A 24658-nucleotide genomic window follows, 5' to 3' on the forward strand; every position below is an offset into this window, starting at 1 on the left:
TTTTTGCCACCTATAAGCCAGTTTATCATGTTTTGTTACTGTGGCCTGAATGGACTAAAACACCATCTGGGATAAATTTTTATCTGAAATACTTGCTTTAGAATTTCATTTTGTGAGAGTCTGCTGGTGGCATACTTGCTCATGATTTGTTTTCTGAACATATCTGTATTTTTTCCTCATTCTGCAAAGATATTTTTGCTGAATATAGATGCCTAATTTGGCCTTTATTATCTTTCAGCACATTGGCATTGGAGATATTTTTTCATTTTCTCATGACTTCCTTGTTGCTCTTGAGTCAGCTGTCAGGCTAACACACCTTTAAAGAAATTTATTTTTTGGCCAGGAGCAGTGGCTCACGCCTGTAATCCCAACACTTTGGGAGGCCAATGTGGGTGGATCACTTGAGGTCGGGAGTTTGTGGCCAGCCTGACCAACTTGGAGAAACCCCATCTCTACTAAAAATACAAAATTAGCCGGGCATTTTGGCAGGCACCTGTAATCCCAGCTACTCAGAAGGCTGAGGCAGGAGAATCTCTTGAACCCAGGGGGCAGAGGTTGCAGTGAGCTGAGATCGCACCATTGCACTCCAGCCTGGGCAACAAGAGCGAAACTCCGTCTCAAAAAAAAAATCTCTTTTTTTATCTGCTTTAGTTTTATGCAATTAATATGTTTCTGAGTATGGATTTATTTTTACTAATTCTGCTTAAGATTTGTTGAGATCTTTAAATCTGGATTTGTGTCTTTGATTACTAGTTCTGGAGAAGTTCTCAAATACTGCTCCTTCACATATAACCTCTTCCTCATTCTCTTTTCTTCTATGGAGATTCTCATTAAACGTGATAGACCTTCAGTGTTCTGTCTTCACTTTTTAACACCCTCTTTTCTATATTTTCCAGTTGTTCTTTCTTGTCATGCTTTATTCTGTATAATTTCTTTTAACCCACATTCCAGTTTACTTACCTCTTCATGTGTTTCTTGTCTACTTACAGCCATCTATTTTGTTGTGATGGTGGTGGTAGTTTTATTTTTCAGTCCTAAGAGTTGTTTGGTTCTCTTTCCTCAACCTGCTAGATCACTTTTATAGTTTTTTATTCCCTACAGATATTTTCTAATATGTCTGTTCTTGAAACTATGAGGGCTGTTTTACGGTCTTTGTCTGCTGCTTTCAGTTTCTGAAATGTCTGTGGCCCTGTTTCTGTTGTTTCTTCCAGCTAAATGTATTGTTGGTCTCTTGTGAGACTCTCCACATTGGTCAGGCCCTGGGCTTTGATTTCTGTTTCCCTTGTCGGTTACTTTTCCATTTATTGCATTCAACTACAATGTGTCACCAACTTTAGGAATCTACTTTTTCAAAGTTTTTATATTAAACACCCTAATTTCTTATAGAATGCAAGAATTCAGTCAACGCTTTGAAATGATACGAAATTAGAGCTCTTTAGTCTCATCTACCTATATTTTGACCAACTCAATTGTAAAACCCTTGAGAATAATACATATGTGCTGCTTTTATAATTTTATGTTAACAGTGATTTATATAAATACTCAATACATTTCAATGAATACATTAATGCTCAGGCTTTATGTCCCAATTTTTTTTTTTTAGACAGTAAACATTGGGTCATATTTATTATACACTTTTTTGTCAGGTTTAAACTAAAATACAATCTCATTTGAAATTTAATAAAGTATTATTACACTCCAGAAATTAAAAGATCAAAATGACATAGAGAAAAGCATCTCTCAGTGTTTTCATTTGTCATATTTATGATTCCTTATTAATTGTCACTGCCTCTCCATTTAAAAGAAAGCCTGACTTGATTTTGCGTATATTGCTACACGGATTATTTATCTTCATATTATAGTAGATCTTAAAGAACCGGTTCTCAAATTTGTTATGTATAGCAATTACCTGTGGTGTATGCTTAAAAGGCAGATTTCTGGACCAGCCTCAGCGCCGCCCCCCCACCCCCGAAATTATAATTCAGTAAGTCTGAGAGAACTCTGCATATTTTCAGGCATTCCAGGGTGCTCACTGAATTAGTTTGCTAGGATTGTCATTACAAATACTGCAGACCATGTGGATTAAAGAACACAAATTTATTTTCTCACAAGTCAAGAAGCCAGATGTTCAAGGTTTTGGCCAGGTTGATCTTTTTTTCCCCCCGAGGCCTCCTTGAGTTGTCAATGGCTGTTTTCTCCCTCTGTCTCACATAGTCTTTCCTCTGTAGAATATAGACCATATCTTTTCATTCTTAGTTGATGGTGTGATTCCCAAATTGATAACCATCAAAATCAATTTAGAAGTTTGCTTTTGAAGAAAAAAATTATGAAAAAGTATCCCTGTTATTTTGATTCAGTAGATGTAGTCTGGGGCTTATGGTTCCATATTTTTAAGAACTCTGGGTACTTACAATCAGGCTCATCATACTTACGACACAAGATGATGATACAGCTTTTCACCATCTTTGCAAGGAAATAATGGGCTGATTTTGAGTGGCAAAAAGATGACACCAGGGAAAAACATGGGAATGGAGACATTTATTTCCATTATATAATATTTCCATTGGAAAAGGGCTCCTCTAGTACATTTCATGTCTCTAACTTCCAGCTAGGTAATTAAAATGACATATTTGATAAATTGGTCAAGTCAGATTTCAGCAAAACTTAGGTTTTCTGGAAATTGGTAGGATTTAGAACTAGAGAAACTGCTGTTGGAATTATATAGGGGAAATGTATTTCATTGAGGCCTAAAGAAAAAAATTCCATCTAGAAAATACTATGTGTTTTCAACTTATGTCAGTGCACGGGAATGTGTATATCTGCAGGTTGCCACCACAGCCATAGCCTCTAGTCTCCCTGTGAATTGCTTTCATTCTGATAAGATAATGAAATTGTATGGTACAATGTTTAATTCTAATTCTGGTGTTCAGGTGAATGACTTGGTAATCAGGATCAGGAGAATATAGGTAATTCTCTTTAAAAGTAAGAACTTCATTTTGAAAATATAAATTACCAAGATACACAAAGGAGCTTTCACATTGTATTTCATGCAATGTGTGGATTTTTCTTCAACTTTTAACTTCTCCCTTCCATACGGGGTTCTTGACCTAGAAATTGTGGGCAGAAAAACTTAATTAGCGAACCAATATTGTAGAAAACGGTGGTTCTTTATTTTCAGTGAGTTGATTTTCTTGTTCGTGTGTGGAACATTGCTGGTCTGTCTAGTAAATGTTAGGAAAATAAATACTGAATATTCAGATGCTTTTTTAAATTTTATTTTATCCTGGACCTGTAACTTCGTACCTAATAATTTTTTTCTTCCTCTTTAGCTTAATATGCCTTATATGTTGAAGTGGCTTTTAGTTTAAACCGCTGATTTCTGGAGTTGGGAAATATCTTTGACCATTCTTGTTCCATTATTGCTCTTGCCTTCTGGTGTAAGAGAGAGCCAAATGCTGACATGGGTTAACAGGGATCAAAGAAAATCTTATTTTCTTTTAGATAATATTTTATTACATATTAACTTTTTCCAAATCTCCAGATTGGAACCCTTACCTGCTCTACAACTCCCATTTCCCAAATTTGATGTACTAGCAGTCTCACTGTGCCACAGCCAGCTATGAGTCCAAATTCCTGAAGCAATGTTAGGGTTCCACAAAGTTTTCTTAAAATATCGGCATTATTTGTCAAGATAAGTTTTTATTTTTGTGTAGCTTTTCTTAGAAAGTCCTATTTTCATTGTCATGTACTTTTCCATCATTTTTCTGCTTTTGAAAGAAAATACGTTACACTACAGATAATATTCTAATTATTTAAAGTCTTTCTTCACAGGCCCCTCTAATTCCATCTGTTCTTATGTCATTCCCCAGTCCCTATAACAAAGGAATCTGAAATGCAGGGGGAGGCTGAGCAGTTTGTTCCTGACCACAAAGCAAACTGAACACGTTCAGTCATATACCAATAGCAATCTGGTTGTCTGTTTCTAAAATCATTAAGGTGCATTTTTTTTTTTGTATTGTCTATTTTTTCTTCCCTGGCCCTGCCCTGAGGGTGGGGCCCCTAGTCAAGGTGCAGTACTTTGGCAGTGACAGCATGGGCACCTAAAACCCCAAGAGAAAATTTAGCCTTCCAGCCAGAGAAATCAGGAAAAGTGGGCAGAGGGGAGAATTGGAATTACATTTTTCTCTTTCTTATCTCTAACTTTCTTGGAGAGATTGGGCAACTGCAGTCTCACAGAACTGCAATTACAGCACAGGTGTCATTAATAAGCTCCATCATTCTAGCTAGAACACCAAGAAAAAGGACCCTTGGCGGCTCAAGAGTGTGGAGAAATCCCAGAGAGGTGACAGCTGGAAAAGAGTAATCTCCTAGTTCTGTGTATGAAGTGACACAAATTTCAGGCTCACCTCTGAATTGTGCATGCACAGAACCAGATACAAAACAGATGGCAAAGGCGTTGACAGCTAAACTAAGGCATAAACCACAACCAAGTCCCAGGCTGATGATTCCTGAGACATACAGACCCAAAACAGCATAACAGAAGCTTTGAAAACTGAACCAATATTGGAATGGCTTCCCACAGAAAGTAAGAGAGAACTGGTTCAATCTAATCAAGATGGTTGCCTGCTTTTAAAAAATGCACCAGAGAATTTTAACAGGACCCACAGGCTCACAACATGACATTCAAAATGTCCAAGACACAATTCAGAATTACTTGATATATGAAAAACCAGGAATTACTTGATAAACAAAAGAAGGAATTTGACCAATTCCCCAGTTTTCAAGGGAAAAGACAATGGATGCCAACACTAAGATAACCAGGATGTTGAAATTATCAGATGAAGACTTTAAAGCAGCTATGCTTCATGAGGTGGTCATAAACACTCTTGAATATAAAGATAGATGTTCTCAACAAAGAAAAGCTATAAAAACCCAATGGAGAGAGGAGGTGGAGCAAGAAGGCCAAATAGAACCCTCTAGCTATCAGCCCCCACCACCACAGGAACACCAAATTAAACAACTGTCTACACTAGAAAGCACCTTAATAAGAACCAAAAATCAGGTGAGCAATTACAGTACTTGGTTTTAACATCATAGCAAGGAAAGAGACACTGAAGAAGGGAGGAAAAATAGTCTTGAATTGCCAACCTGGTCTCTTCCGCCATCTCCCGGCAGTGGCTGCTGGTGCAGAGAGAGAATCTGCGTGCTTAGGAAAAGAAGTAGACAGTGACTGTGGCACTTCGCATTGGAACTCAGTGCTACTTGTCACAGTAGAAAGCAACACAGGGCAGAATTCAGCCAGAACCACAGAGCAGAGCATTTAGACCAGCTCTTGCCAGAGAGGAATCATCCATCCCAGTGGTCAGAATCTGAGTTCTGACTAGTCTCAACACCACAGGCTAAAGTGATCTAGGGTTCTAAATAAATTTGAAAGGCAGTTTAGGCCACAAAAACTGAGGGTCCTGGGCAAGTCCTGTGCTGTGCTGGGCTTGGAGCCAGTGGACATGTAGTGCACATGACCTAGTGAGACACCAGCTGGGGTGACCAGGGGAGTGCTTCTGTTACCCCTCCCCCAATCTCAGGCAGCACAACTCCAGGAAAGACTCCTCCTTTCTGCTTGAGTAGAGAAGAGGGGAGCGTAAACTTGCAAAGCAACTCAATTGGAAAGCAGCTCACCCACAGTAGAACAGGGCATCAGGCAGAGTCGTGAGGCCTCCATTTCAGGCCCTAGCTTCTGGGCATTTCTAGACACGCCCTGGGCCAGAAGGGAATCTACTGCTTTGAAGGGAAGGACTCGGTCCTGGCAGTATTCATCACCTACTGACTAAAGCACCCTTGAGCCTTGAATAAACAATAACAGTAGCCAAGCAGTACTTGCTGTGGGCCTTGGGTTGAGACCCAGAGCTGTGCTGGCTTCAGGTATGACCCAGCACATTCCTAGTTGTGGCCATAGGGAGAGACTTTTGCTTAAGGAAAGGAAACAGAAGAGTAAAGGAGACTTTGTCTTGCAGCTTGGGAACCAGTTTGGCCACAGTGGGGTAGAATACCAAGCAGGGCCTTGTGGTTCCCAAGTCTAGACCTTGGTTCCTGGATGGCATTTCTGGACCCACCTTGGGTCAGAGGGGAGCCCCTTACCCTAAATGGAGAGACCCAGGCCTGGCAGTATTCACCACAAACTGATTGAAGAGCCCTTGGGCCTTGAGTGAACATCAGTGGTAGCCGGGCAGTACTCGCCACAGGCCTAGGGTGGTGGTAGTCATGGGGAGAGACTCCTTCTGCCTGAGAAATGAATGAGAAGGACTTTGTCTTACACCTTGGGTGCCGGCTCAGCTGCAGTAGAATAGAGCACCAAATACATTGCTAAGGTTCCTAACTCCAGGTCCTGGCTCCTGGATGGCATTTCTTGATTCACTCTGGTCTGGTGTGGAGGAGCTCACCAATCTGAAGGGAAGGACACAAGCTTGGCTAGATTAGCCATTTGCCGAATCATGAGCCCTTGAGCCTTGACTGAACATCAGCAGTACCCAGCCAATGGTCACCATGGGCATTGGCCAAGACTCAGTGCTGTACTGGCTCCAGGTATGACCCAGCACAGTCTTAGTGGTGGTGGCACAGGAGTGCTTATGTCCACCCCTCCCCCAGCTCCAGGCAGCTCAGCACAGACAGAGAGAGAGAGACTCCATTTGTTGGTGGGAAAGTAAGGGAAGAGAACAAGAGTCTCTGCCTGGTAATCCAAGACATTCTTTTAGATCTTACCCAAGACCATCAAGGCAGTACTCTACAAGTCTGCAAGAGTCACAGTGTTCCTGGGCCCACATGCCCCCTAATGTACATGTGACTGCTGTGACCAAAGACTTAGATCAGAATACTCAATTCTTTTGGAAGACTGGGAAAACCTTTCCAAGAAGGATGGGTACAAACAAGCACACACTGTGAAGATTAGATTAAGTACCTAACTCTTTAATGCCCAGACATCAACAAACACAAGCATCAGGACCATACAGGTAAATATGACCTTACAAAATGAACTAAGTAAAGCACCAGTGACTAATTCTGGAGTGACAAAGATATGTAAACTTTCCGACGGTAAATTCAAAATAGCCATTTCTAGGAAGCTCAACGAAAATCAAGAAAACACAGAGAAGGAATTCAAAATCCTATTACACAGTTTAATGAAGAGATTGAAATAATTTTTTAAAGTCAAGCAGAAATTCTGGACCTGAAAAATTGACATTCTGAAGGATATATCAGAATCTCTCAATAGCAGAATTGATCAAGCAGAAGAAAGGATTAGTGAGCTTGAAGACAGGCTATTTGAAGATACACAGAGGAGACAAAAGAAGAAAGAATAAAAAGGAATGAAGCACACCTACAATATCTTGAAAAAAAGCCTCAAAAGAGCAAATCTAACAGTTACTGGTCTTAAAGAGAAGGTAGACAGAGATATCAAGGTAGAAAGTTTATTCAATGGAATAACAGAGAACTTTCCAAATCTAGAGAAAGATATAAATATTCAAGTACAAAAGGTTATAGAACACCAAGCAGATTTAACTCCAAGAAGACTACTTCAAGGCACTTAATATTCTAACTCCCAAGGATAGGATAAAGAAATTATCCTAAAAGCAGCAAGAGAAAAGCAACAAACAAAATACAAAGGAGCTCCAATACATTTGCCAGCAGACTTCTCAGTGGAAACCTTACAGGCCAGGAGAGCATGATATATTTAATGTGCAGAAGGCAAAAAACTTTCCTCCTAGAATAGTATATCCAGTGAAAATATCCTTCAAACATGGAGGAGACATACTTTCCTAGACAAACAAAAGCTGGGGGATTTCATCAATACCAGACCTGTCCTACAAGAAATGCTGAAGAGAGTTCTTCAATCTGATAGAAAAGGACATTAATGAGCTATAAGAAGTCATCTTATTTCTTTGGGACAAAACTGACTGGTAATAATACACAGACAAAACAGAATATTATAACACCGTAATTGTGGTGAGTAAACTACTTACATCTTAAATAGACTAAAAGATGAACCAATCAAAAATAACTACAACTTTTCAAGACATAGACAGTATAAGAAGATAGAAATAACAAATTTAAAAGTGTGGGTACATAGTCAAAGTATAGAGCTATTATTAGTTTCTGTTTGCTTGTTTTTGCAGTCAATGTTAAGTTGTCATCAGTTTAAGATAATGGGTTATAAGATGTTATTTGAAAACTTCATGGTATTTCAAATTTAAAAAACCTACAACATACACAAAAAATAAAAAGCAAGAAATTAAAGATACCACCAGAGAAAATCACCTTCACAAAAAAGACAAGAAAGACGGTAGGAAGGAAGAGAAGACCACAAAACAATGAGAAAACAAGTAACAAAATGGCAGTAGTAAGTCCTTATCAATAATACATTGAATATAAATGGACTAAACTCATCAATCAAAAGATATAGAGTGGCTGAAAGGATAAAAAACAAGACTCACCGATCTGTTGCCTACCAGAAACATACTTCACGTATAAAGACACACATAGACTAAAACTAAAGAGATGGAAACAGATATTCCACAAATAGAAATCTAAAATCAGGAGTAGTTATATCAGACAAAATAGATTTCAAGTCAAAAATTATAAAAAGAAAGGTCATTATATAATGATGAAAGGGTCAATTCAGCAAGAAGTACAATTGTAAATATATATAATATATATGCACCCAATGCTGGGGTACCCATGTATGTAAAGCAAATATATTATAGCTAAAGAGAGAGATAGACCCCAGTACAATAATAGCTAGAAACATCAACACCCCATTTTCAGCCAGACAGAAGATCAACAAACATTGGACATAATCTGCACTATAGACCAAATGAACCTAATAGAAATTTACAGAACATTTCATTCAGCATCTACAGAATACACATTTTTTTCTTCAGAACATGAATTATTTTCAAGGATAGACCATATGTAAGGCCACAAAACAACTCTTTAAAACATTCAAAAAAAATTGAAGTAATATCAAGCATCATCTCTAACCACAATGGAATAAAACTAGAAAGCAGTAACAAGAGGAACTTTGGAAACTATACAAACACATGGAAATTGAACAAAATGCTTCTGAATGACCAGTGGGTCAATGAATAAATTAAAAAGGAAATTTAAAGATTTCTTGAAACAAATCAAAATGGCAATTCAACAGACCAAAATCTATGAGATAGAGCAAAAGCAGTACTAACAGCAAAGTTTATACCAATAAGCATCTACATCAGAAAAGTAGAAAAGTTTCAAATAAACAACATAATGATGCATCATAAAGAACTACAAAAGCAGGAACAAACCAAACCCAAAATTAGTAGAAGAAAGAAACAATAAAGGTCACAGCAGAAATAAATGAAATTTAAATTTAAAAAAATACAAAAGATTATTGAAACAAAAAGTTTTTTGAAAAAATAAGCTGGGCATGGTGGCTCACACCTGTAATCCCAATACTTTGGGAGGCCGAGGCAGGTGGATCACTTGAGGTCAGGAGTTCGAGACCAGCCTGGCCAACGTGGTGAAACCCCATCTCTACTAAAAATACAAAAATGAGCCAGCCGTGGTGGCACACACTTGTAATCCCAGGTACTTGGGAGGCTGAGGCAGGAGAATCGCTTGAACCCAGGAGGTGGAGGTTGCAGTGAGCCGAGATTGCGCCACTGCACTCCAGTCTGGGTGACAGACTGAGACTCCATCTCAAAAATTAAAAAAAAATAAAATAAAAAAGAAAATCAACAAACCTTTACTCAAAGAAAAAAAGAAGACTCAAATATATACTATCAGAGATGAAAAAGGAGACATTACAACTGATACCACAGAAATTAAAAGGATAATTAGAGACTACTATGAGCAACTATATGCCAATAAATTGGAAAATTGAGAAGAAATAGATAAATTTCTAGACACATACAACCTACCAAGATGAAACCATGAAAAATCCAAAACATGAATAGGCCAATAATAAATAATGAGTTCAAAGCCATAATAAAAAGTCTCCCAGCAAAGAAGAGCCTGGGACCCAATGGCTTCACTGCTGAATTCTATCAAATGTTTAAAGAAGGACTAATACCAATCCTACTAAGATGATTCAAAAAAATAGAGGAGGAGTAAATACTTCCAAAGTCATTCTGCAGTGCTAGTATTACCTTAATAACAAAACTAGACAAAGACACATTATAAAAAACTACAGGCCAATATCTCTGATGAACATTGATGTAAAACTCCTCAACAAAATACTAGCAAACAAAATTCAACAACATATTAGATTATCTAACATGATCAAGTGGGATTTATCATCCCTGGGATACAAGGATGACTCAACATATGTAAATCAATCAATGTAATACATTGTATCAACAGAATGAAGAACAACAGTTATATGATCATTTCAATTGATGCTGAAAAAGCATTTGATAAAATTCAGCAACCCTTCATTACCTGAAACTATGAAACTGTGGAACTACTCCAAGAAAACATTGGGAAAACTCTCCAGGAACTTGGTCTAGACAAAAATGTTTTGAGTAAAACACAAGCACAGGCAACCAAAGCAAAAATAAACAAATGGGATCACATTAAGTTAAAAAGCTTCTGCACAACAAAGGAAACAATCATTAAAGTGAAGAGACAACCCAAAGAATGGGAGAAAATATTTGCAAACTACACATCTGACAAGGAATTAATAACCAGAATATATAAGGAGTTCAATAACTCCACAGGAAATAAATCTAATAAAACAACTACAAATGGGCAAAATATCTGAATAGACATTTCTCAAAAGAAGACATACAAATGGCAAACAGGCATATGAAAAGGTGCTCAACATCACTGATCATCAGAGAAATGCAGATTTAACTACAATGTGATATCATCTCACCCCATTTAAAATGGCTTATATTCAAAAGACAGGCAATAACCAAGCTGGCAAGGATGTAGAGAAAAGGGAACCTTCATACACTGTTAGTGGGAATGTAAATTAGTAGAGCAACTTTAGAAAACAGTATGAAGGCTCCTCAAAAAAAGAAAAATAGAACTACCATATGACCCAGCAATCCCACTGCTAGGTATATACCCCAAAGAAAGGAAATCAGTGTACTAAAGAGATATTTGCACTTCTGTGTTTGTAACAACACTATTCACAATAGCCAAGAGAAAAAGAGAATGCAAGGGAAACTGCCACTTTTAAACCATCAGATCTTGTGAGAACTCATTATCATAAGAACAGCATGGGAGAAACTGCCCCCATGACCCAATCACCTCCCACCAGATCCCTCCCTCAACACCTGGGAATTACAATTTGAGATGAGATTTGGGTGGGGACACAGAGCCAAACCATATCATTCCACTCCTGGCCCCTCCCAAATCTCATATCCATTTCACATTTCAAAACCTATTATGCCTTCCCAACAGTCCCTCAAAGTCTTAACTCATTTCAGCATTAACCCAAAACTCCAAGTGCAAAGTCTCATATGAGACAAGGCAAGTCCCTTCTGCCTGAGAGCCTGTAAAATCAAAGATTAGTTACTTCCAAGATACAATGGGGGTACAGGCATTGGGTAAATACAGCCATTCAAAATGGGAGAAATTGGCCAAAACAAAGGGGCTACAGGATCCATGCAAGTTTGAAAGCCAACAAGGCAATTATTAAATCTTAAAGCTCCAAAATAATCTTCTTTGACTCCATGTCTCACATCCAGGGCACGCTGATTCAAGGGGTGGGCTCCCAGGGCCATGGACGGCTCCACCCCTATGGCTCTGCAGGGTAAATCCCCTGCGGTTGCTTTCATGGGCTGGCATTAAGTGCCTGTGGCATTTCCAGACACATGGTGCAAGCTGTGGGTGGATCTACCATTCTGGGTTCTGGAGGATGGTGGTTCTCTTCTCATAGCTCCACTAGGCAGTGCCAGTGGGAACTCTGTGTGGGGGCTCTAACCCTACATTTCCCCTCTGCACTGCCCTAGTCGAGGTTCTCCATTAGGGCTCTACCCCTAGAGCAGACTTCTGGCTGGACATCCAGGCATTTTCATACATTCTCTAAAATCTAGGCAGAGGTTCCCAAACCTCAATTCTTGTCTTCTGCGCACCTGCAGGCTCAACACCTCATGGAAGCCACCAAGGCTTGGGGCTTCTACCTTCTGAAGCACCAACCTGAGCTGTACCTCAACCCCTTTTAGCCACGGCTGGAGCTGGCACAGCTGGGACAGAGGGTGCCATGTCTTGAGGCTGCACAGAGCAGTGGGGCCCTGTGTCCAGCCCACAAAACTATTTTTCCCTCCTAGGCCTCCAGGCCTGTGATAAAAGGGGCTGCCTTGAAAATTTCTGACATGCCGTGGAGACATTTTCCCCATTGTCTTGGTGATTAACATTTGGCTTCTTGTTTCTTATGCAAATTTTTGCAGCCAGCTTGAATTTGTCCCCAGAAAATGGGTTTTCTTTTCTACCACATGATCAGGCTGCAAATTTTCCAAACCTCTATGCTCTGCTTCCTTTTTACACATAAGTTCCAATTGCAAACCATCTCTTTGTGAATGCATATGACTGTATACTTTTAGAAAAAGCCAGGTCACATCTTGAACACTTTGCTGCTTAGAAATTTCTTCTGCCAGATACCCTAAATTATCTTTCTCAAGTTCAAAGTTCCACAGATCTCTAGGGTAGGGGCAAAATGCCACAAGTCTCTTTGCTAAAGCATAGCATGAATGACTCTTACTCCAGTTCCCAACAAGTTCCTCATCTCTATCTAAGACCACCTCAACCTGGACTTCATTGTCCATATCTCTATCAGCATTTTGGTCAAAACTATTCAATAAGTCTCTAGAAAGTTCCAAACTTTCCCACATCTTTTTGTCTTCTTCTGAGCCCTCCAACCTGTTCCACCCTCTGCCTGTTGCCCAGTTCCAAAATCACTTTATAGCAGGACCCGACTCTGCCAATACCAATTCTTGTATTAGTCCATTTTCACACTGCTATAAAGATACTACCTGAGACTAGGTAATTTATCAAAGAAAGAGGTTTAACTGACTCACAGTTGTGCCTGGCTACAGAAGCCTCAGGAAACTTACAATCATGACAGAAGGCGAAGGGGAAGCAAGACATGTCTTCACAAGGTGGCAGGAAAGAGACAGCACAGGGAAAATGGCCACTTTAAAACCATCAGATCTCATGAGAACTCCCTCAATATCAGGAGAACAGCATGGGGCAAACCAGCCCCATGATCCAATTACCTCCTACCAGGTCCCTACCTCAACATTTGGGGATTACAATTCGAGATGAGATTTGGGTGAAAACACAGCCAAACCATATCACTACCAATGAACAATGGAATTCAAATTTTACAGAATATCATTTACCAGCAACAAAAATTTAAATACCTATAAATCAAACAAAATGTGTGCCGATGTTCTATGCTGAAACAAAGCACTATGAAAGAAATCAAGGACAGCCCAAATGTACCAATATATTGCATTCCTCAACTGGAAGACTCAATATTATGATGTCAGTTCTTCCTGAACTGATCAACAGATTCGACATAATCCAGTCAAAGTCTCAGGAGGATTGTTCTCTGGATAGCAACAGGCTGATTCAAAATTTAGAATGAAAGGCAAAGAAACTAGACTAGTCCAAACAATTTTGAAAAAGAAAAGAGCAAAGAACAAACTAATCCTCCTAATTTCAAGAATTACTATGAAGTTATAGTAATAGTAAGTGTGGCAAAAGGGTAGGAGCATATATCATTGGAAATTAATCCATACAAAAATGGTCTATAGATTTTTACAAATGTTGCAAAGACAATTCAATGGAGAAGCATTTATTTTTATTTTTACTTTTTAGAGAAAGGGTCTCACTCTTGCCCTTTCACATTGTGCATTGACACAGTCATAGTGCACTGCAACCTTGAACTTCTGGCTGCCTCACCTTCCCAAGTAGCTAGGACTACAGGCATGTGCTACCAGACCCAGCATTTTTTTTTTTTTTTTTTTTTTTTTTTGGAGAAATGAAGTCTTCCTATGTTGCCCAGGATGCTCTCAAAGTGATCCTCCTGCCTTGTCCTCCCAAAGTGCTGGGATTATAGGTGTGGGCTGCCATGTTCAGCGGGATAATCTTTTTAAACAAATGGGGCTGGAACAATTACCCATCTAAATGCAACTAAATGAACCTTGACCCATCCCTCCCAGTTTAAAAAAAATTCAAAATGTATCATAGATCTAAATGTGAAACATGAAATTACAACACTTCTAAAAGAAAACAGGAAAATAGTCTTTGTGCTTTTAGGTTAGGCAGAGTTCTCAGGTATAACACCAAAGTACAATCTACAGAAGCAAAATTTAAAACTTCTGCTCTCCCAAAGACACTGTTAAAAGAATGAAAAGACAAATCACAGACTAAGAAAATACTTCCCAATCACACACACACACACACACAAAAGCTTGTATCGGTTCAGAGCTCTCAAAACAAGTATGAAAGAAAAAACAACCCAATAAAAATACGGGCAAAAGATTTAAATAGATACTTTCCCAAATAAAATATATACTGGCAAATAACATATAAAAAGATGCTTATTATTATTCAGTAGGGTTATATTTTAAGTGACAAGTTTAAAAATTAGACAATGTAAAAAGAACATCAAAGATGAGAGTAAGAGAAATTCAGGAACCAATAATTTAGATGACAGAGAGTAAAAAACTGAGGGAAGACATTGTAGACATTTGTAAATATTTGATGGGCTTTTAAGTCATATTGTTTCAAAGCCAGAAATTGGATTAATATGTAGAAGTTGAAGGAATGCTTCAGACTCAATATCAAGGAAGAATTCTCTAATATGAGAACTGTCCAGAAGTGAACTGTGCTGCTTCAAAAATCAAATTTAAGCCCTCTTACATTCACAATTTACAAACAAGCCGAAGGGGTCATATCCTAGAGATGTTTCCTGTACTGAATGTGCAGGTGAGTTCTAAACAGATAAGATACTATAATTTTCTAAAGTTCCTTCAGATCCTGAGATTCTGTGGTTTTGGTTACTGTTATTATTTGGCATCACAAGATTCATAATCATGTTTTAAGAACTTGGACTTTTAAACTTGCTATCCTTTTAATTAATAAGACTATCCAGATATGCCCCAATGCAGGTAGCCAAATAAGGTTGCTTTCCCCCATAATCTGTAGAAAAAGAGACTTGTTTTGATAACTGAAATCCAAACAAGCTGGAGATATTTTCTCTCTCCTGCTTACAGTTTGCCAGTGACCATGTGTACCAGGAACTGTTGCATAAGATAGAGAGAGACTATTACATTCAGCCTGGCTTGCTCTGCCAGAAATTGGACTGCAAAGAGAGCCAGTTTCAGGGGTGTGTAAACTGTGCAGTTGCATAGGGTCTCATGCTTGGTTTGATGGTTTGCTATAACTGTTTTTGAAATTCTTAATTTATGAACAAGGGGCTGGCAAATTCTGTAGCTGGTCCTAGCTACAATCTTTATCTGTAATTCCTCACCACCCACTCATTCCTTGTTATTTTGCAATCTGACTTCTGCCTTCATAGTGGAATACAACTTCTCTCTCAAGTCATCTATTGGCTAATCACCAGTTCCCATCGTCTCTTCTTAATCTTCATTCATTTTATCCTGTATTATGCATCTAACGTTGTTGACAGACTATCCCTTTAAATTCCATTTGGTTTCCATTAACTTGTATGATTATGGTTTTCTCTTACCTCTGAATTTGTTAGATAAAGCTGAGTAGAATGACAGAATGAAGTTAATAGTAATAATGCATACCTCAGGGTTTTCCATTCCCTAGAATGCACCCATACTCTGTTCATAATACATATTGGTACTTTCCTATTTTCACAGACTGAGTGACAAAATGATTTCCAAATGGATAAATTTAAAGACTGAACTACAGTTCCTGCCTGGCTGGTATTATAAATCATATGCAGAGTTTGGGGAATTTTGTTTTGTTTTGTTTCCCTTAACATAGCAATGAAGTGAAAAACATACCAGTGTTTTCATCAGTTGAACATATAAATGGTCTTAAATTTCCTCGAGTCTCCTTCACAAAATAATCAATGACACTGAAAAGGTTTGGGAGTGTTACCTGTATTAATAGAGAGTGAGAGAAAACTCAGCAATTGGAATCTAATGGAGATTACTGTCATTACTTCACTTCAATGGCTTACTGTATGACCATAGTTTTACCTATCTGTGTGTCTTATTTATCCTTTTTAATTGACCATGTGTCCATTCTCTGTTGAGGAATTACCACCTTTCCCATTGAATACAATCTGGTAGACAATAGTTAGGTACCTTGCTCTCCCTCAATTAAAGCATAAGAATGTAAGCCAAGTGTGGTGGCTCACACCTGTAATCCCAGCACTTTGGGAAGTCCAGGTGGGAAGATCACTTGAGACCAGGAGTTTCAGACCAGCCTGAGCAACATAGCGAGATCCTGTCTCTACAAAAATTGAAAAAATTAGCTAGCTGTGGTAACTCACACCTGTAGTGCCAGCTGCTCAGGAGGCTAAGGCAGGAGGATTCCTTGAGTCCGGGAGTTCGAGGCTGCATGAGTTATGATAGAGCCACTGCACCCCAGCCTGGGTGACAGGGTAAGACCCTGTCCCTTAAAAAATGGGGGGAGCAAAAAATGTGACTCAAGTTAGGCCAGAAAATGCTTGCTTTCTGAAATTGGAACTTGAGCAGAAGAACAAAGAAGGATCCAGCTTCCTAATCAGATGGTTCTTAGCACAAGTAACTGCTTCCTAGTCCCTGAAGGTTTGCTACCCTTCCAGTCATTCTATGTTCTTATAATAAATTTATTTTTTCTTAAGTTAGCTGTAGTTGGTTTCTTCTGCTTTAAAGCAAATAACCTTTAAAACCAGAGAATTTAAGCATTTTAGTATTGTATTGTAACAGGATAATTTGCTGGTCTAGGAGTAGATAAAATTTGTCTCTACCCCTAAACTAATATTTTTATACAAATGAAATCAGAATAAATATACCAGAATATACCAGATAACCTTGAAGAGGAAAAAGAATTCCTGCGCCAGGTGCAGTGGCACACATCTGTAGTTCCCGCTACTCGGGAGGCTGAAGTAGGAGGATTGCTTGAGCCCAGGAGTTTCAGGCTGGCACTATGATTGCGCCTGTGAACAGCCACTGTGCTCAAGCCTGGGCAACATAGCAAGACCCCTGTCTCTAAAAAAAAAAAAAAACCACAAAAATACAACCTTATTGAGGGGTTGAGGGGTATGGTTGGGGAGGGTGAAAAATGAAAGAATAATCCAGGCTTTTAGTTTTTCTTACACTGTAGACTGTATGATCTAATGACAGAAATGAGCCCCAGTTTACCCAGCTACAAAGATGACACATTATCCTTCCTTGTCCATTGCTTGTAGTCACTTAGTTATTTGGATTATCCTTTAGCAATCTAGTTCTCTGCCTTCTTTATTGAATTTTATTTTAAAAGTCTAGTCAGGAATGGATCTGATAACTGAGAAGCTTTGGGAGGCACTTATGGCAAAGATGTAAGTGTGCTCTATGAATCAGCAGCTACCTTGCTCTCTAAGAATTATGACCAAAATATAAGAAATTCAACCACACTGTTCCTTTTTCTATTTGATCAACACAGTGGGCCTGGAGAAGCAGAGGAACCAGGTAAATATAAATATCTTCAAGACCCACCAGTTCTATTTAAGTGATATCCAGAGACAACTTTCCTGACTCAATCTTCCCACTACTGCAGCCTAAAATCACAGAGCTATATTCTCTTTTTCAGCATCCTGGAATGTAGGCCACATCACCACATTCTCATTGGTTCAGAACAGTGTAAATACCAATTATCTCACCTGTATAAAAGGCATAACAATATCTACCTCAGGGTAATGATAACAATTACATTGGATGATATATGTCAAGTGCTTAGCTATATCATTAGCCCCATGGTAAGTCAGCTAGGGTGAGAGAAGAGTTCAAGACGAATAAGAAATGCTTTCTTCACTACTATGTTGCTATTAAGAGAGGATTTCTGAACTTCAGCAAGACAGGTGTTAGAGGATTAGGCATTTACAGATTTCTTCCCATTAGAAATAAACATATTTGAAGATTTATAATTGGAGAATGTTTAACAAAAATATCTTTCTTTCTCTGAATTTTTTCCACTTTTCTTTCTCTGCAAACCTTGAGAGATTTGCAGAGAAAGAAAAGTGGAAAGAATTTTTAGAAGCAAATTATCTTTTACTCTGCCTCACCACCTGTTCCTGAATCTCACTTTTCACCTTGTATATCTACCACATTCAGGGCTCCTTAACTTGGCTGCTTTTTGCCAGCACTAGGAGGCTATAAGGAATCGGGAGGAAGTTCATCAACAACAACAAAAATAGCTACTTACAGGTTTTTCCAGTTCAATAGTGTAGTTTTGTCCTACGCTCATCACTTTGTAGTGCTTGATTCTTGGAATGCTGCAATGAAACAAATGGTTAGTCTCCATTTTATTATACAATTGGGTAAATGCGAACTAAAGTAAATATAAAATATTACCTGTGTAATCAACCTATGTTGTCATGACTATAGTTTGGCAAAAAAAAAAAAAAAAAAAATCCTTTGTGGTTTTTTATTTTAATTTTCTGTTTACCTGGTTTGCAGAGTGTCTTTTTGTGGGGGCTACTCACTAGGGATATAGATAATCTGGGTCATTGAGTGGGTGAATTAGAAAGAATAAATGGGGAAAAAAGGAATCAAGAATTAAAAATCTTTCAGGCAGAAATAATTTTTTTAATGTCAGTAACCTAGAAAGTAAACAACATAATAAAATTCTATGTATATAAAATCAAATATATATTCTCCATATTGAGAGAAGTAGAAATAATTATTAAAAGTACATTGCTTTCTACTCTACGTTATCACCAATCCAACCAGAAACCCCTCAATAGCTGTTATTCATGTTAGCTCATATACCACCCTGGATATCCACTAGCTTTGGGGCTGACTTAGAGATATGGAAAATACTGGGTCTTAGGCACTATATGAACATATAGATGATAACATAAGTACATTACATGAATCGTATTGTCTTCCTCTTCTATAGTCACATAGCACTCAAAATTATTACCACTCAAATACAGGGTATTTTACTGATTATGAAATGCTTATGAACAAGAGGCATATCTTATTCATCACTGTATTCTAGCATTAGGCACAGAATAAATATTTATAAAGTTGAGTTTTTAAAATGTTAGGAGCTGGATTAGTGGGATGGCTCATGCCTGTAATCCCAGAACTTTTGAGAGGCCAAGGCGGGAGGATCACTTGAGCCCAGGAGTTAGAGACCAGACTGGGCAACATAGTGAGATCCCATCTCTACAAAAAAAATCAAAAAATTAGCCAGCCATGCATATGTGGTCCCAGCTACTCAGGTGTTAGGTGGGCGAATCACTTGCATCCAGGAGGTTGAGGCTGCAGTGAGCTATGATTGTGCCACTGCATTCTAGCCTGGGCAACAGAATGAGACCCCATCTCAAAAAAAAAAAAAGTAGGGTCCCCCATCTCATAATGTTATCTGCTAGAACTAAGCAAATTTATACTGAGATCAGAAGTCACTATCCTTGTCAGTTAGTTTTGAACCAGAGTATGTTTGTCTTGAATTCCCTTGATCTGTACGGCAAGCATGTTAGGACGAAAACTTTTTCTAGTGTTGACAAGTTAACAGCATTTATTACGTTGTCATTTGCTTGAATGACACACTAATTAAGCATTTGTCCTATGTACAGAAGCTGTCTAAAACAAAAGTGTTCAGCAGGTTAAGCTAGGCACAGGGTCTTTCTACCTTCTTTTTTTAAATCGCTTCTCCTTCAGTTTTCAGTTAGGACTGAAACTGAAGTCTTCTATTCAGGGGACTCTTCTCATCCACCAGTATATCCAAATCACCTCTCAATTGGATATCACAATGGAAACAGCTCATAAATTCCAATAACCTACTTTCAAAACATGGGATAAAACCCAACCAACCCTTTCCTTTCCTAAAAGAAAACATTCCTTAATGCTGAAACCTCAGGAATCAGTTACAAGTTGGTGAAGGAAGCATTTTTGGACATAGAAGGTCATAGAGTACCCTTTCAGGGTGGTTATATCTGGCTTTATCTTTATCACATCATAATAAAATCTTCATAATCAGACAGTTACTTTTGAAAACTCTACAATTTCAATTAGAATTCCTGTATTTCTATTAAATAAGGGATTGCTGTTCGTTGAAAGACTGATAGAAAACTTGGTTCAAATTCTGATTGTCATGTGGGTTCTCTGAACCTCCATTTTCTTCATCTATAAAATGGAGATGGTGCCGTGCCTCACGGGGTGCTGTGAGTTAATGTTTGCAAAGCCCTTAGTACAGTGTCTGGCACATTTAAGCACTCAGTAAATTATAACCATTTTTACTACTTCTTAAATGTATTGTTTTAATGTAGTAGTTTCTGTGAGTCTCATCCTCTTCATTTGTAAAACATGGAAAATACTGTCTGTCTCAAAGTTTTTATTGTGCCTGAAGGAAATGTTTGCCAGTACTCAACATAGCACCCACAAATGGTAACCTATAAGGAGAATAACGATTGTTGTTGTTATGAAAAACCATCATATTGGCTGGGCGTGGTGGCTCACGCCTGTAATCCCAGCACTTTGGGAGGCTGAGGTGGGAAGATCACAAGGTCAGGAGATTGAGACCATCCTGGCTAACTCGGTGAAACTCTGTCTCTACTAAAAATACAAAAAATTAGCTGGGCGTGGTGGCGGGCACCTGTAGTCCCAGCTACTCAGGAGGCTGAGGCAGGAGAATGGTGTGAATCCGGGAGGCGGAGTTGGCAGTGAGCTGAGATTGTGCCACTGCACTCCAGCCTGTGAGACAGAGCGAGGCCACGTCTCAAAACAACAACAACAACAACAAAAGCCATCATATCATCATCATCATCATCATCATCATCATCATCATCATCATCTATGGCAAAGCTGTGGGAGGAAAAGTGGCAAAGGTCAACAAGGTATCTTGGAACTTTTGACTAATAGAATGAAACTCTGGAACAGAAAGAGGTGGGAAAAAAACTCCATTGAAGTTGCTTAGGTTTTGACTCTCTTTTTAGACATTTTGCTTTCCTTTCATATTCTGTTTTGTTCTGCTTTTCCAAAGAAATAAAAAGAGAGGAAAAAAACGAGATTGATAGAATTTGCTATATTAAGATTTCCTGATGCTGACCTCAAAACAGAAATAGCAAGTCTTTTTTTTTTTTTTTAAGAAAAGATGTCCCCAGCTGGGTGCGGTGGCTCACGCCTGTAATCCCAGCACTTTGGGAGGCCGAGGTGGGCGGATCATCTGAGGTCAGGAGTTCGAGACCAGCCTGACCAACATGGAGAAACCCCGTCTCTACTAAAACTACAGAAAAAATTTGCCAGGCATGGTGGTGCATGCCTGTAATCCCAGCTACCTGGGAGGCTAAGGCAGGGGAATTGCTTGAACCTGGGAGGTGAAGGTTGCGGTGAGCTGAGATCACGCCATTGAACTCCAGCCTGGGCAACAAGAGCAAAACTCCGTCTCAAAAAAAAAAAAAAAAGAAAAGGTGTCCCCTTAAATGTGGTTATAAATACTTGTTCTTAGCTTCTGACCTCCATTTTTGCAAAGAAATAAATTTTGGGTAAATATTTCCTACTGTTTCCTTAGCTAACGGCTTTCCAAAGTTTCCATACTGCTAGCTTGGTACCTAGTCATAACATTTTCAAGAAAACCAAACCAAGCCATGAAGTTCTGTTGTAAGAACGGCCTTATGTCTTATGAATTCACGCACCACTGGGCTGGGTAAAGGTGGATGATAGTCTACAATGAGACAAGAGTCATCTGGTAATTTGGCATTGAATGGCTTTTGTTTATTCCTGAGAACAAGTCTTCCCTCCCACAGCTGCTCTGTGAACAGATGGAGATAATTTTATTTTCATATACTGCTTTGTAAACCAACTTGTACTTTTCAGCTAATGTTTTACCAGACACACTCATCTAACTTGCATGACTGAACATTTCTCCCATAACCTATAAGAGAATGAATTGGTTTTGTAGGTAACACAACTGCTTCCCAATAGCTTACCAAATTCTTTACATTAAGTTGTACAGTATAACAAGCTAAAATTCTAATATTCCGTACAACTGTTATCCTTTAAGTGGCCTGTTATATAGAAGATATTAAATTCAGGTACTCTGAAACACCTGTTTTGAGGCATTAGAGAATACATTTAACAAACTTTGACATCATAGATGGATTTGGCATGTAAGGAAAATTTGTGCAATACAGTTGAATTTTTCTTATCCACTTCCAGGTATAAACTATTTCTCAAAGCCTAAATAAGTGCATACTGACTCTAGTGTTAGAATGCTTTAGTTTAACCAATATACTTCTTGCTTTCCAAATATGAACTTTTGTAGGGGGAGAATGATTAGTTTTATAAAATGTTGTAAGTTTTGATGACCATCAGCTAACAAAGCATGAATTTCTGTATGAATTCAAACTGAAAGTGAACTTATTAAATTTAGAATTATGCAACTTTGATATGAACTCCTTTTCCATACGCTTATGAGCTTAATATATAACTTAAATACAATACAATTGTGAGTAAAAACTGTGACACTAAGTACAGAAATTCATTGTGTTTAGTCACACACCACATCTACAGCAGAAAACAGTTATTTCTCAAAGTTAATTGTATAGAAAATGTAATGAAAGAGTTGGACTAATCTAGACCACCTTAAAAGGGATCAGGCTGCTATCGTGCAAGAAATATGCAGTTTTTTTGTCTGTTTGTTTTGTTTTTGAGACAGAGTCTTGCTTTCTTGCCCATGCTGGAGTGCAGTGGTGCAATATCAGCTCACTGCAACCTCCGCCTCCCAGGTTCAAGCGATTCTCCTGCCTCAGCCTCCTGAGTAGCTGGGATTACAGGCGCGTGCCACCACACCCAGCTAATTTCTGTATTTTTAGTAGAGATGGGGTTTCACCATGTTGGTCAGGCTGGTCTCAAACTCCTGACCTCATGATCCACCTGCCTCGGCCTCCCAAAGTGCTGGGATTACAGGCGTGAGCCACCGTGCCTGGCCGAAATATGCAGTCTTTACAGAGCTATCAGGTCTTGAGATTTTGTTCATTTCATGCAGAATAGTAAGACAAGGGTCACGTGTAAATGGATCAACCACTCAATCTGACCAAGAAAGGAATGACATTAAGGAAAAAAATAAATCACTCTCTTTGGTGATCTAATTTTACTTTTAAGCAGTTAGATTATGTTTCTATTAAAAATCTGCTCTCTCTTAATTTTTAATTCAGTGTTACATCCTCTCATTTTTAAAAGTGGAAGTAAACGGTTAAGGATATGCTGTAGTTTATGTCATACACAATTTCCTAAATCCTGAAAAAGGACAAACTTCCTGACCAGGATATAGTAAAGAGAAAAATCCACTTTTCTCCTACAAATTATTCTAAGTTCACTGATGTTTAATGGCAGTCATAACAATAAGAAAAATGATTTCTTTGGGATTTGTATCAAGATAGTCAATTAAATTATACACCAAATTACGTTGTAACTGAAAAATCTATTATTTTCTACTGTATTTCAATAGACTTGAAAATCCATTAACTTCAATTGTTAGTTTATAATAAACAAAAAATAATGAAACCACAAGTTTAAGTTGACAGACATTCATTGTAGAAATATACACACAGAGATATATACACACACACATTTCCTTACACAAAGAACAATGACCTGATTTACCATCTAACATTCTTGCCATCTGTTCAGCGCCCATGACTAGTGTATAAGACAAGGATCTGTTTACTGGCAAGTGAATAAAGCTTATTGAGCTGTGGCACACACTAGCAATGTAGCCATAATGCCACGTTTTAAATTTGCCTCTGGAAGTTGTTTCTTTTTAACTGTCTTTATTCACCATACATATCTTCATATTTAGAATTATAGATATTTATGGGGTGGATTAGTAGATAGATTCATTCATAGATATGTTATAGTATAAAATTTAATAAAATAATATTATCCCCATAAGGAATAGCAAATTCAAACGTCAAAGTTCTGTTTATGCATATATATTAAAGAAAGTCATTTACTGAAATATTTTTATCGATATTTAAATTATTTTATCAGTTGTGGAAGTATTAACTAAGCCAAAGTCTCCAAAAAGTGCAAGTTCTCATAGACTTTGAGAGCTGGAGTCTATTAAAAGATCTAACTACCCTAACTACACAGAAAAATAACATTTGCATTTAAGTGTTACTGACTTTATCAAAGTTAGACCATTTTACGAGAAAGAAATTAGTAACCTTGACAAAGAGGGTCCTAAGTGGCCCTTTTTTATAAATAAGTCAGATTATGACAACAGTTCAGTGGCCTGTCATGTCATTCAAAGTAAAACCCTTGTCCCTACGATGATCTGTAGGGCTCTGAGTGATGTGTCCCTACCCCGACTCTGGAATCTCCTCTCCTACCACTTTTCTCTTTGCTCTTTTCATTGCAGTCACAGCAGCCTTTTTCTTTTCTTGAACAAGTCAAGCATTCTTCTATCTCAAAGCACACGCATTTGCTGCCTGGAGCACTTTTGCCCCAGA

The 24658-nt window shown here is 38.3% G+C and overlaps 1 protein-coding gene across 1 annotated transcript in view; it reads right to left on the reverse strand.

Annotated features, from left to right (window-relative positions):
• Window positions 1-2523: 2523 nt before the first annotated feature.
• STAP1 (signal transducing adaptor family member 1) overlaps window positions 2524-24658 on the reverse strand; it is a 48000-nt gene continuing 25865 nt past the window's right edge. Inside the window, exons 7-9 of the mRNA XM_002814742.5 lie at window positions 18406-18475; window positions 16020-16116; window positions 2524-3107 (exon numbers count right to left, since the gene is read on the reverse strand). Of these exons, the coding sequence (XP_002814788.3) occupies window positions 3076-3107; window positions 16020-16116; window positions 18406-18475 (199 nt within the window). The 3' untranslated portion in view covers window positions 2524-3075. The remainder of the gene's footprint in view (window positions 3108-16019; window positions 16117-18405; window positions 18476-24658) is intronic.

The sequence above is a fragment of the Pongo abelii genome, chromosome 3, assembly GCF_028885655.2.
Source record: "Pongo abelii isolate AG06213 chromosome 3, NHGRI_mPonAbe1-v2.0_pri, whole genome shotgun sequence".
In the NCBI taxonomy this organism is placed as follows: domain Eukaryota; kingdom Metazoa; phylum Chordata; class Mammalia; order Primates; family Hominidae; genus Pongo; species Pongo abelii.